Here is an 18,447-nt window from a genome sequence, read left to right as displayed (position 1 = left end):
TTCTGGAATAGAAAACAAACAAAAATCAACTCAATGTGTCTGTCTTTGTCCAAAATTTCCAAACATCTATGAACAAAATGCACTTAAGTATTATTACCTAAAGGTCCAATAAAAAAATTTTTATACTTGTTTATACCTACCCAATTCCTTTCCTAAGGGTTCAAAGTAGATGTAAAAAGTTTAACTGTGTAATGCTTGACACTTGGTTTCTGATTGCTGCCCATTCATGTGACTTAAAGATGCCACTAATTTCACTCCACTCACCTAAGTAACGAGCGCATCTAGGTTACACTTTCATGACCACACATTATCACCATGATACAGTGAGTAGAATATAACTTGTTCATGATTCAAGGCAGTGCAGAATGACTTGTTCTTGCATCACTGATCAGGTTCCCTATAAAGCACTAGAGACTAATGAAGTCCAATTTTTAAGGCAACAACATGAGAGGGGTCTGTTAAGCCCACAAAATGCCAGACAGGATGCTTTTTTAGACCTTTGGCTTCGGAGCCTGACAGAGGAATGGGCCTCCCCCACTAGTTGTTTACAATCAATATGCGATACCTCTGGATACAACAGAATACTAAAGGCCAGTTTCGCAGACAGTCTGTTATTTTATTGCACAGATTTCACTTGAAGAACAAAATGCACCATGAGTGTTTGGAGAGTCTGGGGTCTCAGATACTGATTCGCCGTCAGTGTTTACACCCGTAAAGCCAAATTCGACAGTACAATTTATGTTAAACAGTAATCACTTCAAGATGGCTAACAGAATGAAAACAGAGACAGGGGAAAATAGCTTTTAAAATGTGTTAAGTTGAAGTATATGCATGTATAGAATTAAAAAGTACATCAGACAAACTAGAAATCAAAAACATTTTGTGGAATGCCAGTTAGAGTTATACTTACGTGTGCTGTTATTTATCATATAATGAAAGTCTATTTGGTTCATTTCCTTCATACTGAATTGAGAATTTCAGGAAAACTGTGGTTATAAAAATGATCAATCTTGAAAAAATATGTACAGATAAATGTAAAATCACAAACTAAAAAAAAAAAAAAATCCCACCCTTTGCCCTCAACTTACAAAAGGGAAACTTTCCCACGGAGGGAAAGTTCCACGACTCCCTTCCCTCCCCCACCCCATGTCCCCAATTCTATCTTTTTCTAGCTTATGACTAAGTGACCTCGGAGCTGAAGAGGAGGCAGGGAACAGAGAGGCATCTTTATGAGGCTCCCAGTGTCATCTGTAACAACAGTTTGAAAAATGTCTTTTATTTCTCTCCCCCATACCCAACTCAGCAATGTTTGCAAGATATTTGAAATTTAAAGAGAGAGAGAGAAAATACATAGAGGTGTAATTTTTATGGGCAACAAAAGAATGCCCAAGAGCTAACAGTGGGCAAAACCATGAGAAAACCATGTGGGCATTATCTGAGCTAAAGATTTATTTTGTAAGGCAACAAAATGGGAGGGGGGGTGTTAAGACTACAAAATGCCAGACAGGATGCTTTTCTAGACCTTTGGCTTCGGAGCCTGACAGAGGAATGGGCTTCTCCCGTCTGTGGTGAGCAAACCTAGGGCCCTGGGCCCAGCATCTACAGCACCTCCGTGGGCGGGCCGGCAGCTCTCTTATACGTGGGCACTCTTGGCGTGAGTGGGGGAGCTGGAGCCCGAAGAGTAGTAGAAACGGTTTTCACCAAAGGCCTGCGCATCTCCAGAGCAGCAGAGGATGACACAGCCACCCACAAGGCAGAGAATGGCACCGATCCAGCCCGCGTACAGGGAGTAGCCGAAGCTCACGATGGTGGTCTCTTGGTGGGCGCACACAGGGAACCAGATGGTGGCAACAATGGCGCAGAGAGCTGGGGAGACATGGAGAAGGCTGTGAGTGGGCATACCCATCACACACCAAGCGCAGTGGGCAGAATACACTTCACTCCACGCACACATGCCTCTGGCTTCCAACCAACTCCAGAAAACTCCATACACACAGCTCTTCTCCCCCCCTCCCCTTCTTCCCTCCTCCCCCGCCCCTGCAATCTGAACCTAAAGGTTTGCATCTGTAGAATAAGTTGACCAAAAGCTGGTGTCTAACTGCTGGGTCCTTACTTTTTCAACAGGTGAGAGACAAGGAACTCCTAGAAATATATCACTTAAGTCCAAAACCTAGTAATATATCACTTAAGTCCAAAAATATGTATTTATTTTTGTTTACATATCTTGACTTTATATATCTATAGTTATAATTCTATTATTGCACTTAACTAATTGGGTTATAATTATCTCTTTACATGTCTATTTTCCATTCCAAGTACTGAGTTCCTTGACAGCAGGGAACATGTCTTATCTTTGTAAAGTCAGTGTTTAGCTCAGTCCGTATGAGGCACATGGTATGTGCTCAGTGTATATCAGTGGAATGACTGGACGACCTGAGCTCTCCAGAAATGAGAATCAAAGATAATGCCCAATTCAATTTCCCACTCTATTTTTTTTTTTCAATTTAGTCAATCCACATTACAAAGACCTAAAAAAAAGCTAAGAAAATTCTCTTACTGTGGTGAATTATTGCTAGACATCCGTGGAGTCTCAGCTAAGAGTTTGCATTTGTGTTATGTTGTTCACAATCACAAAAATCTCGGCACACAAATCAACAGTTCTTGGAGCAAAAGAATTTACCCATCCAAGGATTTTATGGTAATAATATTTGCTGTCATGGATCACAATGGTAGAAATGTATGGTCTTGCACCAACCAATCTAACTTTCACATTTGGTTTAGATTTTAAAGAATAAGTTAAGAAATCACCTTTATCTCATTTAGTTTTTCCCCTCCTCCTAAACAAAGTAGCAAAACAAGGGCAGGCAGGAGCCTATAAAGACTTGAAACTCTTTTAAACCTCTAGGCCAGCACGGTCAAATAGGTTAGAAACGAGCTACCTGGGCTATTGACCATTTCTCATGAAGCTTATGAGACTGAAAAAGCAAATTCTGAATTTTAATTCATTTAAATTTAAATGACCACATGTGGCTAGTGGCTACTATACTGAACAACACAGGTCTAGACAAAGTAACTCCATAACTTCCTTTGTTAACATCTAATTTTTCACAACTATAAGCAGGACAGAAATTTTAGTTAAAGCTTTAAGTTAAAATGGCATATTAAGGTTGACAGATCAAAATAATAATAATAAATAATAATAACAATAATGAGGTTTCCAATAGTTAGCCACAAAGCCTTCAATAAATTCTAGAAAGGCATTTCAATGTTTGCTACCTGGGGTACCCTTGTCACTTTCAACTCAGCAAGCTTCTTCTGATTTCTACTCATACTGAGTGATTTTCTAACTTCCCTCTATACCCACAGAGAAGAAATATAATTTTTCTTTAACACAGCACTCAAATCTAACAGCACCATATATTAGTTCTAAACTAAAGAAAAGCTTTACCCATTCTCAAAGACCTTTTAAACTATCACATTTCCTTTTGTGTAGCTTATAAGATAGGTTTTTGTTGAAAACAGATTAAGTCTATACCCACATAAGCTGGATTTAGATACACCTAAATAGATGTGATTCCAATCCTTAAAAAGTATAGATCCCAAGAAGAAGTCAGAGGGAAAAGTAAATTTGGGTTTGAATGGCTCAAATTGGATAACAGCCTAAATTCACTCCATTAATTGTGAACTAGTCACATATTTAAGTTTATATAGACTACCTGAAAAGCTAAAATCTATCCACATTCTAATGGATGCTTTTTTCCTAAAGAGGGAGGCCAATCATGCCAGCTTTTGTAATATTTTTGTATAAGGTACCATGAGATATATTTTCTTTCTGTGACTAGAAAGTTCTCAAGAAGACCAGTGTTAATCAAATCTTCCCTTTCCAGCCCAGGGCTTTTAACACCTGAGATACACGGGAAAGTCTTTTCTTTCTCTTTTTCTGGCCACAGATTCCAAATGGGGCACTCTTGAGAACTGCTTGGCTATTGCCATGGTCATACTCTTAGGGAGGCACAGATAAAAGCCTTTTTTCTTTATCCGAGCAAGGGACAGAATCTTCTTCTAGAGTGTTTTGGCCAGAGAGAACTGCTCAGAGTCTTTGTATCAATACACAATCCAGCTACAAACCCCTAGACCCCCAAGTGAGACTTCATCTGCTATGGGCAAAGACAGCAAAATAGGGGCTTCCACACACCCGAGTGGATTAGAGGGGAAAGGAGGGGAGTGTGAAGCTGAATTCCATAGGACAAAATGATTTGATTCCCAAACAACGGATTTGGTTCAATCAAACCAATATTGCCTTATAACAGTTAACTGGCTTCCAAACAGCAGCCTATGCTTACGGTTAAATGAAGTTTTATATTTTTTTATTCTTTATATTTGAACATAGCACACACACAAGCATTCCCCACATTTCATGTAAACCTAACCTAACTTTCAGATTTGGTTTAGATTTTGTAGAATAAGATTAGAAATTACCTCTCATTTTATTTAATTCTTCCCCTTTTCCTAAGCAAACTAAATAAACAAGGTTATCTTCATACAGGGAAAGAATCAGGCTCAATAAATATCCCAAAAGTAATCATCAATCTTGATTTGAGCGTTTTGTTAGATTTTACTCCAATATAATTCATTAGAAAAAGGAAAAATCAGGAAAATATCTAAACATTTAAATAATGAACCTATAGGACTGGATGAGTGAATGGGTGAATAAATGGACAGACAGACAGATGAATGAGAGGTGGTCTCATTTCCAAGTCTACTTTCCACTTTGTTCACACCAAAACTGACTTCCAAAATCATTATGCCTTACTCATGACTTACCTCATTAAAGATGGCCTTCTTTTATAACCCAGGCAAAACAAGGCAAGTGCACACCAGCAGGTTCTTTACTTCCTAGCAGATAAATGAACTCTGGGTGGAATTCCTGTGGCTCTCAAAGATGAACCACATCAAAACCACTAAAAGATGACAGACCGCCACACAACATGAAAGGAAATGAGAGGTTCACTGGAAACAGTGACCTTCAATTGAACTCACAGTGAAGAATGTTTACAAACTAAAACAGGAGAATTTAGTCAATTTCAGCAGTGGTTTGAAGGGAAAAGGGGATCTATTTTATTCAATAAAGTTAAAAATCCAAGTTATTACTCAATAAAGTTAAAAATCCAAGTTATTACTCAACTAAAAGATGTGAACCAATAGAACTGGCAATAATTTTTAACTTTCTTAAAGACATATAAGACGAGAGAGAGAGAGAGAGAGAGAGAGAGAGAGAGAGAGAGAGAGAGAGAGAGATTGTAAGGTCCTCTTGTTACTTAAGAAAAACTCTGTAAATGTTTTTCTTTAAAAGTCACAGTTACTTATAAGGTAAAGAAAATTGAAGAAACATAAAAGGAATTTTCATTGCTTTTCTCTTATGTCAACAGAATGTGTTTTTAAATTAAGTCTCTAAAAACAGGACAAGGGAGTTTTAATACTGATTTTTCAATTTGTTTTCTTTTCTACCTTCGGCAAATGCAATAGTTAACTGTACCGGGGGAAAAAAATCTGCCTTTTGTGGGGAGAGTACAAGGTGAAAATTGGGGATATTCTTAGCTTCAAAAACAAAAGGAGAGAAGGGAGAAGAAAAGCTTCACTGTGTAGATATAGATTCACCTGGACTTGGTCCTCTACAAGTAAAATTCCTTGCTCTTCATTGAATAAAATTGTTTGCCTTTCTTGATAAGTTTCAAATAATGTGATACAAAGGTGTTTTTTAATTAATAGAATACACCCTTATTAAAGGTTAGCAATGATCTTGATGTAGCCAAACACAGAAAATATTTGGAGTAATATAATGAAATAATTTTAGAGCAATGAAGTTTAAGTGTAGTTTTTAGTCCCTTTAGGAATTAGATGACAAATAAGTGTGATGAAATAAAATAAAACTGGTACAGGTATGTTTGGAGGTAACAACAAAGAGAAAGCCACACCACAGACAGACAGACAGACAGACAGGTGCAGAAAGACAGAACACCAGACTGGTATTTCTTCCTCCAGCCACGAGCACCTCTGTTCTCAGGGTTTGTCACTTTCCATCTGAAGCACTGGAAGGATTGAAAGCATCATTTCCAACAGAAAGCAGTATTTTCATTAAAATCACTTAAATTAATCTGACTTATATTAGTAATCCTGGGGAAAAAAATCTTCCTTGATATTATAGCTGAGATTTGCTTCCAAAGAAAATCTGGGGACTGGAAGAAAAGGGGAAATACAAGGCTGAAGCCAGTTGGCCATGACTTGATCAATTTTTAGAATAAGTTTGGGTGCATGCGGGTTTATTAGACTATTTTCTCTACTCTGTGTATGTTTGAAATTTTCCATAATAAAAACTTATTTGAATCCCCCTCCATTTAACATTTTACAATGTATTGAACATCATCTTCTACAATCGGTAGTATTATTACATACAGTCTAAATAGCAATCCGCATCAGCTTTTCACAAAGAGGCCAGTTAACTCAAGGCAACAAGAGATTCTAATGAGCTGTTGGTTAGATTCGTATTTATTAGTTGTTTCCTTATAACTTGAATCTAGAAAAAAGTTTTCTCTCTTTTTCATTTATCATTCTCTAAGTTTTGACTTAAGAAAACATAGCTGCCAAAAGGCATATTCCCCTTAGGTAGACTTTTATGACTATCTAATTTTTACAACAGTCATCAAGTCAATGGAATATATGAGTACATTATTTTCCTGGCCTGCTTTCAGCACTTTTCCCCCTTTATTTCTATTCCACACATAATTATCTTTTTTTTCCTATAACCTTTTTTAAAAGTCAGTCTCATGGTTACTTGTTCATTTTAATCACAGAATTTAGAGACACCAGAGACCTCACAAAGCAGTCAATTCCTCCAATTTTACTGATAAGATCATTTTAAGCCACAACCATACTAAGATGCCACATCCTGCCATTATCCATATGAAATTTGATTTATTTTTTAAAATATATTTTATTGATTTTTTACAGAGAGGAAGGGAGAGGGATAGAGAGTTAGAAACATTGATGAGAGAGAAATATTGATCAGCTGCCTCCTGCACACCCCCCACTGGGGATGTGCCTGCAACCAAGGTACATGCCCTTGACCGGAATTGAACCCGGGACCCTTGAGTCCGCAGGCCGATGCTCTATCCACTGAGCCAAACCAGTCAGGGCTGAAATTTGATTTAAATTAGGGATTTGTCTGTATAAAACTAATGAGTTTGGAGGAAGATTTTTCTAACAATTCTCTTAAGACCCCACAATTAAGGGCAACACCCAAGAATTCACATTCCCATTAGACTTCCGATTCTGTGTGCATGACAAGCTCAATCTGTCCCACATTTGCACACACCATTTATTTTACTACAATTTCATTATTAACCTGTAAGTTCTGAGTTAAAGCAACTTTTTTCCAATACAAATAGGATTCCTGGGACCATATTTTTAAAAAGAAGAGATTAAAGGATTCCATTAAAAAGGAAAATACATTTCCATTCTTCCCATCCCTACCCCATCTCCCCAAGAAAGACCCAAATCAAGTGCTTTCTAACTTATAGTGAGATGACCATTAGACTGAATCAGAACTGAGCCTGAGTGTTTTCAGCTGGGTAGCTTAATGTGGCTTTTTATAATGGGACTAGAGGCCCGATGCACGAAATTCGTGCAAGAGTAGGCTTTCCTTCTTCTGGCTGCTGGCACTGGCTTCCCTCTAGCACCCGGGACCTGGGCTTCCCTCGCAGTCCCAGCTTCGTCCAGAAGGTCGTCTGGAAAGACGTCTGGTCTAATTAGCATATTATGCTTTTATTATTATAGATAAGCAAAAAAACTCCAGCTATTGATCTCTACACTCTGGACCTGGAAATTATTATGCTAAGTGAAATAAGCCAGTCAGAGAAAGACAAATACCATATGCTCTCACTTATATGTGGAATGTAATGAGCAAAATAAAGTGACGAACAACATAGAAACAGAAGCCTGGATACATGAAACAGACTCACAGCTGTCAGAGGGGAGGGGATTTGGGGGGCTGGATGAAAAAAGGTGAAGAGATTAAGCAAAAAACAACCTTATAAACCATAGGCACAGACAACAGTGTGGTGACAGCCAGAGGGCAAGGGGGTGGGGGATAGGCAGAGGTGGGCAAAGGGGAGATAAATGGGGAAGAAAAGAGACTTTGCTTTGGGTGATGGGTACACAATGCAGTGTGCAGATGATGTTTTCTAAGTGTAGTTTTCACTTGAAACCCATATGGTTTTATGGCCCTATGTCACCCCAATAAATTCACTTAAAAAAAAAAAAAAGAAAGAACTTATGCATTACCAACTTCAGAAGAAGGCATTGCCGTGCTCGTTTTATATAAAGGTTTAGAAACACTAAGTAACTGCCCCAGTTCTCATAGCTGGAGAGTGGTAAATCCGAGATTCAGGATAGTTGGTCTGACTCCAAATGATAAGACAAAGCCCAGACAGGTGTCTCCTGCTTCAGCAGGGGCTTGTGAAAAACCCACATACGATCCGCCTCAGCTGCATTCTGCTCTGAGGAGCCTGCAGCTCCCTGAGCTGCACTTCGGGTTTAGGAAGCCAGCAGCACCAGGCTCCCGTTCCTTCCCCCACAGCAGGAACCAAATCCTCACATCATTGAACTTACTCTGCTCAGAAGATAGAGCTGTTGGACAACAGACAACATGTTTTAAGCTTTTGGAAAAATAATTAAAGATCCTCAGGGTCACACAAAAAAACCGGATTCTAATTAACAGTGTTTACAATTTCTATACCAAGATTAACGTTGACACTGTTTCCAGTTCCACCTGGCCCCCTTTGCTCCGCGGCCACATCTCAGCTGGAGTGCCATGGGTGACCCTCAGAACCCAGCGTGAGCCCAGCACGGGCTTCTCCCGGCCAGGGAGAGCCACAGAAGCCAATCCAGAGCAGCACAAAGGGAGCCTTCACTCTCTCTCGCTCCTCCCACCCTCTGCCGACAGGGAAAACCAGGCACTCGGGCTCCGTGGAGAGAAAACCTAGAGGAGACCAGCAGGTGCCACACTTGAGACAATGAGCTTTACATTTCCAGAGCTAGCTCGTTCCAGTCCAAACAACAGCCAACCCAAAGGCTGGTGGACACCCCCTGAGAAATAAATCCGGCCGGGGCAATCAAAGAGGAAGCAGGTAACCCTGGAAATGCAAGGCTGCAAGAGGGCCAGGAGCGGTGGTACCCTCCCTCCAGCCCTAACAGTGAGGGGCCAGAGAGGGGCAGCCCCCCTGGGGTTCAGAACTCTCAACACCTCCTCCACCGGCAGCAAACAGACTGAGGAACTCACATCACTACTCAGCCTCACTTCGCTTTCCCTTCTACGATTCTGAATACACCCCCCACCCCATTTGTAAAAGGTAAAGAAAGTTTCAAACAACTGGTTGTTATTTTTTCAAATAACCCTTCTTATTCAACTGGACAATTCAGTTGTTTTTAGGGATTTTATAAAATACCAAGGTGTCTGTGTGTGCCTTGCTTTTCTGTCTTTATTTTTCACAGGGTTTGAGTTTGGTTGTGTGGGGTTTTTAATGTATCCCCTTACTTGTGGATATTCTGCGACACTTACATGGAAGGCCAGGATTTCTAAAATGAACCCCTAACACATCGGACCCAGCTTTGGCTCTGCATCCTCAGGGCCGAAGAGAGAACCTTCCGGACCTCTGTGAGAATGAGGAAAGTCACAGACACAGGCAAATGTCTAGGATGAGAAGGGTTTCTTCTGGATTCTACTAACCAGTTTACTTGTACAGCTTTCTGAGGTCTACCTGTCGGAAAGGGAATCCAGATACAAAGATCTGACTGTCAAAAAGTATCCCTGTGGCCCTGGCCAGTGTGATGGTCAGTTGAGCGCAGTCCTATGCACTGAGAGGTCACCAGTTGGATTCATGGTCAGGGCACATGCCCAGATGCCCAGGGTTTCAGACTGCATCCCCGGCGGGGGGGGGGGGGGGGGGGGTGCAGGAGGCAGCTGATCGATGTCTCTCTCTCTCTCTCTCTCTCTCTCCCTTTACCTTCCTCTCTCTCTAAATCAATAAAAACATATTTTTTAAAAGTACCCCTGTGAGTTAGACAAAGCACTTGGTGCTGATTGTATGCTTGATGTGTCACTCCCACACACATTCTTTGTGGCTGCAACCAAAATGTCCATGCCCAGATTCTTCTCTGGAAATCACAGTGGTATTCTGGTCTTTTCACTCCTGTTAACACACACACACACACACACACACACACACATACACACACACACACAACCCCCTCCTTAGAATTCTCCCTGGCTTCACAAGCCCCTGAAAACCTTTATCCCTTTGCCATCTTGTAGAGGTGCCGCTACCTCTCGTGTCCCCTCATCTCACTGGTGTCACTGTGGGTGACCGTCACTAAGTGGCAATGACCCAGACAGAACCCTGTTCTCTCACCCGTTCCCCTCAAGCACATAGTCTGATACCAGTTTGGGGACAGGCATTCCTTGTCCAAGGAGACCTTGACCGTATATCTAACCCATAAGCACACCAGTTTCTTCTCAATGATGTATCAGTCCACTTTACTACAAGAGTTCTTAAAATTCATGTCTTCTATTAGGATTTAGAATGTGTTAATGAAATTAGCATTCAAGGAAAAAATAGAGAGGAATGAAATCACTGGAGAGGATGGAGCTAGAAAGACCTTCCCTAGGTGCTTAAATCAAGCCCTCTGTGCGGGGGAGCAATCAGCAAAACTGAACAAGCACCTGCCATTTCCTGGGCGAGGATTGTCCCTCCCTCCAACCCATGACCACCTTCTCTCCAACTCTCAAAACCCATCGCTGCTGGCTTCCTCTGGTCTGGCTTAGGTGTCTTCCAGTGTGTGTGCACAGTGTGTGCAGCTCTTTAAGATGAGCACATGCCACACTCTGTCAAGATGTCTGGGTACTCTCAAAGCAGAGACTGACATTGTTTCCAATAAGCCCCAGGCACTCAGCGGGTGCTCAATGAGTAAAAGATTGAATCATCACCTAGTGATCTACCCTTCTCGTCATCTGACTTTTCTTTTCTTTTAAACATATTTTTATTGATTTCAGAGAGGAAGGAAAAGGGAGAGAAAGATAGAAACATCAATGATGAGAGAGAATCATTGTTTGGCCGCCTCGTGCACACCCCCATTGGGGATCGAGCCTGCAACCCGGGCATGTGCCCTTGACCGGAATCGAATCCCGGACCCTTCAGTCCACAGGTCGACACTCTATTCACTGAGCCAAACCAGCTAGGGCAACATCTTACTTTTCTATCGCCCTCCTCTTTCTCTATTCTTTCTTTATACATTAACTGAAGTTCTCAATCCTAACTACCGGTAAGAGTCACCTTATAGGTAGTTATGATTTCATAAAATATCTTTGTCTGGCTTTATACCCAGAAATTCTGACTCAACGAACCTGCCATGGGACCTGGGCACAGGTATTTTCAAAAAGGAATTCCCCGGTGAAGTCTGACGGAAGAGCCACTGTGTAACCCTTTTCTGCCCTTCTGGTCTCTTCCTTAGGTATTTCCTACCCTCAAAATCCTTTTTTGCCTTTTGTTTGTTAACTCACGTTCATGTTCAGTGACCTCTACCTCCCCCCTCCTATCCCCACCACAGATAGGACTTATCCCCATGAAACATAAAGAAATACACATTGAGGGGGTTCTATTCCACAGAGGATTCCTTGGCTTGCTTTCATGCACCTCAAACTGGATGAAGCAACAGGAAGATCTGTTTCCTCGGAGTTGGGTGCCGTATAGAAAGCTGTCTTACCCAGCAGAATGAGCAGAACCCCAGCCAGCTGGGCCCGCCGGTACTTGGCCACGCCAGGCTCATGGCCCATGCGGATGCAGGGGAGAACTGTCAGCAGCAGGAGAATGGCCGGCAGGCCCAGGACTGAGGCTGCAATCATCAGGGCTCGGCAGGCCTGCACGTAGCCTACAAGCAAGAGAGCAGACAGGGCGGGTTAGACCAAGGGAACCCTTGGATCCTGAATCCTGCCTCTTGGGAAGTCGGTACCACTTGCCTTCCTCCCTCTTGCCCATTCCAGGACTTAGAAGGTGTTAAATGTTATCCATGACCACGTCACATGTTCAACTTTTAAAGTGATTCGATGACCAAAAAAAGGGAGGTAGAGGGCTGGAGAGACTGAATGGGGATCCCAGGTTTAGGCCACTTGTCCAAGCTTCTAGGATGAAGGAGCCAAGAGTCCAATTATTATATCACCTTGTGAACCATTCAGAATAAAACTCAGAGCTTCCAAAAAGCCTTCTGTGAGGGATGGGCTATTGGTTCCAGTCTCTTGTTGGTACACTCAACCTGTATGACCTTGGGCAAGTTACTGAACTGCTGTGTCCTCAATTATAGAGTGAAAATAATAATAGTACCTACATTTCTCTAAAAGAATTCAACTAAGATTAAGTTAGTTAATTCATGCAGTGCTTAGAACAGTGCCTAGCACATGCTAAGTACGATAAAAAGGTTAGCTATGATTAATTGGTGTTCTTACTCCATTATCATCACTATAAAGGCATCCCTCCAGCCCCAAGGATTCCTAGAGGGCAGACACCTGGAGTTAACACGGTGCCCACAATAGACGATGTAAACATACAGTTATAAATGAAAGAATACCTGAGTTGAATAATAAGAGAGGAGCAAAACTACCAGGGCTTTATACTGTCATATAAAATGCCAGGCAACAACTTTATTAAGAAACAGATTACGATCTGTGCAATATTTATGTAAAATAAGTCTGACAAGATACTGGAAGAAGCTGACAAACTTAAATACATTGTTTCTCATTAAGACACTCTCCCTCCTTAAAAAAAAAAAAAAAAAAAAAAAAAAAGGTTGTATTTATTACTCTCTTTTTGGCTCAGAGCCAACTGGAGCTAGTGGCCTGGCCTCAGAGAGGCAGAGTTAATGACAAAGTCAAAAAGCGAGCCCCAATTTCTGCCTCACTTGCCCGGACCCTCAGACCAAATCTGGCCAGCCTGCCCTGTGCCCCAAAACGCAACTGCAACACTGTCTCTTAGCAGGATATGCCCCTGCCAGAATTCAGACTCCACAAGGGCACGTTTCGGACCATTGTCCATCCCAGCTTCTTATGAATCAAAGGTAACTAATCAACCCAATAGCTATTGACTTGAACATCCGCAGAGAGGACCCACAGGAAGTCTGAGGCAGGACCTCTGACCGCAGCCCTATGTCCCCTCCCTGAAAGATAGGGGCTTGGTTTGATTTTAAATTTTAAAAGAAGACAACTGGGATTCTCAGAGGTTAGTCAAATCACCCACCAGGCGTCCTCAAACTATGGCCCAAGGGCCACATGCGGTTGTTTTTGCCGTTTTGTTTTTTTACTTCAAAATAAGATATGTGCAGTGTGCATAGGAATTTGTTCATAGTTTTTTTAAAACTATAGTCCGGCCCTCCAATGGTCTGAGGGACAGTGAACTGGCCCCCTGTTTAAAAAGTTTGAGGACCCCTGACCCAGACTGTGAGCACGGGATCCAGCACAGGATCAGAATATGACCACGGACCTGGGTCCCCGGGAACTCTGTCATTCTAAAAGCCCAAAATGGAGGAACGGATAGTGAATGGAGGGCTGGCGTGCATGGTGCACGCCTGCTGTGTGCCAGAGCAATGCTGGTTCCAGGAGGGGATGCAAAGGAAGTAGGGGGTCGCTTATATCTTCAGGAATTGCAAATGCAGCAGGAGACAGGGACTTAGGAACAGGAGCAAAAATCAAGTCAAAATGTGCTGGGATGGGGTAAGAGCAGCAAGGAGGAAGTGAGGGCAGCGGTTGATTCCCAGGACAAGGACTAATTAAGGGAGGCTTCAAGGGTCATCAGAAAGGCTCATCCAAGAGGAAACACACACACACACACACGCACACACACGCACACGCACCGGCTCCCAGACTGGCGGCCGTGGGCCGAGTTACTTCACTTGTTAAGGAAATCGGGATATGCCTTATGCCTTTCCAGGAGCGCGAGCCTGCGGGACAGGAGACGATCCTGTTCTATGGGCCGACGCACCCGCCGGGCAGGGCAGAGGTTCAGAGCAGAACCCAGAAGGTTCTGCCCGCGACCTCGCCAATCACCCCGCTGGCTCCAGGTTTAAATCTGAATTTTGGAACCGTTGCCCAGACTTTGCCAACCAGGCTGCAAGCTGGCCGGGAGGGGGCGACCCTGGGCGGTGGGCTTTTTCCGGGAGGGAGGACAGCGGCTCTGACCTTACGCGCCGGGAGCGCGCGGGGGCGCGGTGCGGAGGCGGGAGGCTGAGCCGAGCAGCGGACGCCCCCACGGCGGGGGCGCGGGTGGGGGAGGGAAGACGGGCTCCGGGGCCTGCGGGAACCGATCGAGCGAAGCTCGTGGGCCCTGACTTGCCAGAGCGCGTCGCCCGTCCCACGAGGACAGGGAAACTCGCTGGAGTGGTGGCGTTTCTCTCTCTCCATCTCGCCTCTGCGGATAGAATCTAACGGGAAAGCAGGGCACCTGGGGGGGGGGGGGGGGGCCCTGGCCGGGAAAGGAAGTCCTTCTGCTCAGGCGACAGCGGGAGCGTGGGGGGGGGGCGGGCGAGGAGACGATAATTAACATGGGCTGAGTTCCCACTACGTGTCTCCGTCTCAGGTCATTCACTCCCCAGGGTGACTGGGCCAGTGGCCACCCCTGTCTCCCCAGAGTCCAGCTAAGAGAGCTGGAAGGTTACGTTCGCAGCTGCCTAATTCCACTACAGCAAGGTGGGACCCAAGGTGTCAACATAGGCCCAAGAGGCTTTAAGCCCTCCAAATGTTTTGTCTAGAAGCGCCCCCCTCTCCCTCCCAGGCTGCCCAGAGGATGGGGGTTTGGGGCCAGCCACTGGCAAGGCGGGGGGTGGGGGTGGGGGGTCCTTACCCGGCAGGATGAGGATGTCCACCAGGGGCTTGCAGTGGTACAGCCCCGTGGCCATGACGCAGTCAGCCCACAGCCCCTTGGAGCCCAGCTCATCCAGCTTGCGGCACGTCGGGATGGTGTAGCCGCAAGTCACCACCCAGTCATTGGTGGACGTGGTGACGATGATACCGATCCACCCCACGAAGCTCGTGACGAAGCCCACGACCTGCAGGCACGTGGCCACCATCGTAGCCACCCCGGCGGCGTCCCCCGCGCCTCGCCCCTCACTAGCTGTGCCCGCGCCCCGGGCTGGACGGGCGCCCACCCCGGTCCTCCCTCTCCCGCGCTCGCGAGCCGCTGGCCCTCGACGGCCAGCTGCGGGACGCTGGAGGCGGTGTCAGGCCGCGAGGGAGGCTGCGAGCCCAGCTCCGACGGCGGCGCGACGAGGGAGCGCACGGCTGGGACAGCGACCCGCGCGCAACGCGGACTGGAGAGTGCGGCCGGGCAGCGCGCCCCCGCCCCCCTCTTTAAACCCCGTAGCCCGGGCCGGGAGCGCCAATCGGTGACGGCCCTGGGTCGGGCCGGCCAATCGCCGGCCGGGGTCTGGTGTGGGGTGTGGATAGGGAGCGGGATAGGGAGTTGGACAGGCACACAGCCCGGCCCCGGGGGCGTCCTGCAGTCAGTGTTGGAAAGTAAATTAATTCTATCCAAGTCCGAGACTTGCAGAGCGCGCGGAGGGCTCGCGCGTCAGGCGCAGGTGCTCTGTTTTGCCGGGAATTATTTCTCTTCTTGTTGCCTCTCTCATCTCTGTCCTCGGGTCTCCGCTACGCTCCATCCCTCCTTAACTCCTTCCCACCGGAAAGCAGGGAAGGCAGGACCCGCGCGGGCTCCCTGTGCAGTCCCTCCGCTGAATTCTAACTGATGAGCTGGGAATTGCCCCCAAGGAGCAGATCCTAAGCATTCAGTAATCCATAGTTAGTAGTAGAAAGAAAATGATACTTTCTCTAGCCCAAAATCATCAGAGCGGCCATGACCATAATAATAGTGATAACACCAGCGACTCACATTTATCCAGCTGTGTCGTGTACTTGTGTGCATGCATTTACATTTATGTATTATCTCGTAAAATAGCTCATTAAATAATTCTCCTAAAATCCCTTGATGGTAGGCATAACTGTTGACACATAACAGGCATGAAGAATGGGCATGCGAGAGGATAAGTTGCACACTTCACACAGCTAGGAAGAAGTAGACTCCAAGGGCCCATCTCACCACCCACCCTCCCACTAACCATTCCTGGTTACCACTTCCTGAAAATTCCTAAAGGGCTCACGTATCCCATTTTTGACACATTCAAGGCTGGGCTGACTGCTCTGGGCTCACTGTAAATAAGTTAATATCTGCACTCTACAGAGAACACGGCCTGGCCCAGGGTGCTCTACAAATGTAAGCTATCATCATCAACATTAAACCACCTCCTCTCCAGGAATTCAAACAGGACCCATTATATGCATCTTTTTATCATGTAGAGAAGTCCCCTTAGGCTACATTTATATTAAACAGCTTTAACTCCCTTTGAAACAAAGTGCTTATCTTATTATATCTCTCTTATCACCAATCATGAGACTTAAAGTTGTGAAAGATTTCATCAAGCACAAAAACTTCCTACTCAGCACTCTAAGATATGTGTCATAAATCATAGGTACTGAGCTTTCCTGTAGCTATTCCCAGTGCCGGGGTCAGGGCAAATCACCATGTCTTCTACTTCTAGGGAAGACTGGCCTGAAGGAGACCCCAAAGAAGACAAGTGCACAAAAAGAAAAGGTCTGTAATAGATGACAGAGTGTCAAGTACAAGGGCCACCATATTCACTAAGGAGAACACTGGGGTCAAGAAGGAAAGCTGGGGTGTCTGGGTTCAAACCCTGGCTCCACTGAACTAACTGTGGGACCAAGTTATTTCACCTTTTGGGGCCCCAATTTTCTCATTTGTAAAATGAAGATAAAAATAGTGCCTGCCTCATAGGTTTCGTGGTGATTATGTGAGTTAGTATACATATAGAGCTTAATACAATGTCTGATACAAAGTAAGTGCTCAATAAACCTCGGCTAGCGTTATTATAATATGACTAGTGGCCCGGTGCATGAAATTCGTGCATGGAGGGGGGGTTCCCTCAGCCCAGCCTGTACCCTCTCCAATCGGGGACCCCTTGGGGATGTCCGACTGCTGGTTTAGGCCCTATCCCTCCCCCGACTGCCGGTTTAGGCAGGGATCGGGCCTAAACCGGCAGTTGGACATCCCTCTCACAATCTGGGACCACTGGCTCCTAACCACTCACCTGCCTGCCTGCCTGATCGCCCCTGCCTGATCTCACCCCCAACTGCTCTCCCCTGCAGGCCTGATCTCGCCCCCAACAGCCTCTGCCTGCCTGATCACCTCTCACTAACCGCCCCCCTTGCCGGACTGATTTCACCCCCAACTGCCCTCCCCTGCTGACCTGATCTCGCCCCCAACTGCCCTCTCCTGCTGGCCTGTTTGCCCCCAATGGCCCTCACCTGCCAGCCTGATCTTGCCCCCAACGGTCTTCCCTTGCCAGCCTGAACTTGCCCTCAACTACCCTCCCCTGCCAACCTGGTTGCACCCAACTGCCCTCCCCAGCTGGCCTGATCTTGCCCCCAACGGCACTCCCCTGCTGGCCTGATCACCCCTCACTGCCCTCCCCTGCCAGCTTAATCTCACCCCCAACTGCCCTCCTTGCCCACCAATTTGGTTCTGATTGGTCGGTTTCTATGCCAGTCAGTGTCTCTGGGCCTATCAACAGGGTCTGACAGAAAGGCAGGGCTGATCAGCAGCCCTGGTGGAGGCCTGGAGAGAAATGGAGGTACGGCTGCTGGCCTGGCCTAGAGAGAAAGAAAGAGGCAAGTGCTGATCAACAGCTGCCACACAGGCTATGGATCAGACCCTGCTTCTCTCTTCAGGCCTCTCTCCCGGCCTGATTCACAGCCCCCTCAGCAGTCAGTGCTGGGTCGCCATGGCAACCCAGCACTGACTGCAGGACTGATTTCCAGTTGGTCGAGCCTCTGGTCGTGACGGACCCAGGGTTTTTATATATTAGTATAATTCAAAACTCTTGCTGTATTCTTCCTGTATTCCTACAAGTTTGATTGTAGAAACTATTTTATTAGTGAGCCATTCATTGTGTTTAAGAGCATTTTATCACCAGGGTCTATTTTGACCTGAATGTTTTCAGATATTTCCTTACAACTTAAAAAAAAAAATAGCTATTGTATTAAGTACAACATAAAATACAAAACCCAAGCAACATCATTTCATTGAAAGGGCAGTTATAAAATCTGCACTCTTGTGACTCCATTGGCATTTAACATTCGAATGATAAAAACTCAACCAGTGAGAGCGTCACGACACCATTGTGTGAGACACCATTGCGTCAGAGACCAAGGCACAGCGGTAAACTTCACTTCGTTTTTACTAGCAAGAAGAGAGTCCTCTTTCCGTGCCTAGTGCAGCC

At 45.3% G+C, this 18,447-nt stretch overlaps 1 protein-coding gene across 1 annotated transcript; it reads right to left on the bottom strand.

Moving 5' to 3' along the window:
• Nucleotides 1-595: 595 nt before the first annotated feature.
• CLDN11 (claudin 11) lies at nucleotides 596-15,405 on the bottom strand. Its single transcript, XM_008142288.3, has 3 exons — nucleotides 14,940-15,405; nucleotides 11,818-11,982; nucleotides 596-1,866 (listed from the first exon to the last, which is right to left on the bottom strand). The coding sequence occupies exons 1-3, from the start codon at nucleotides 15,163-15,165 to the stop codon at nucleotides 1,634-1,636; spliced, it is 624 nt and encodes a 207-aa protein (XP_008140510.1). The 5' UTR covers nucleotides 15,166-15,405; the 3' UTR covers nucleotides 596-1,633.
• Nucleotides 15,406-18,447: the final 3,042 nt, after the last annotated feature.

This window comes from Eptesicus fuscus, chromosome 3 (genome assembly GCF_027574615.1).
Source record: "Eptesicus fuscus isolate TK198812 chromosome 3, DD_ASM_mEF_20220401, whole genome shotgun sequence".
Taxonomy (NCBI): Eukaryota; Metazoa; Chordata; class Mammalia; order Chiroptera; family Vespertilionidae; genus Eptesicus; species Eptesicus fuscus.
The sequence above is the reverse complement of the archived record's forward strand: the minus strand, read 5'-3'. Positions and strand labels throughout refer to the sequence as shown.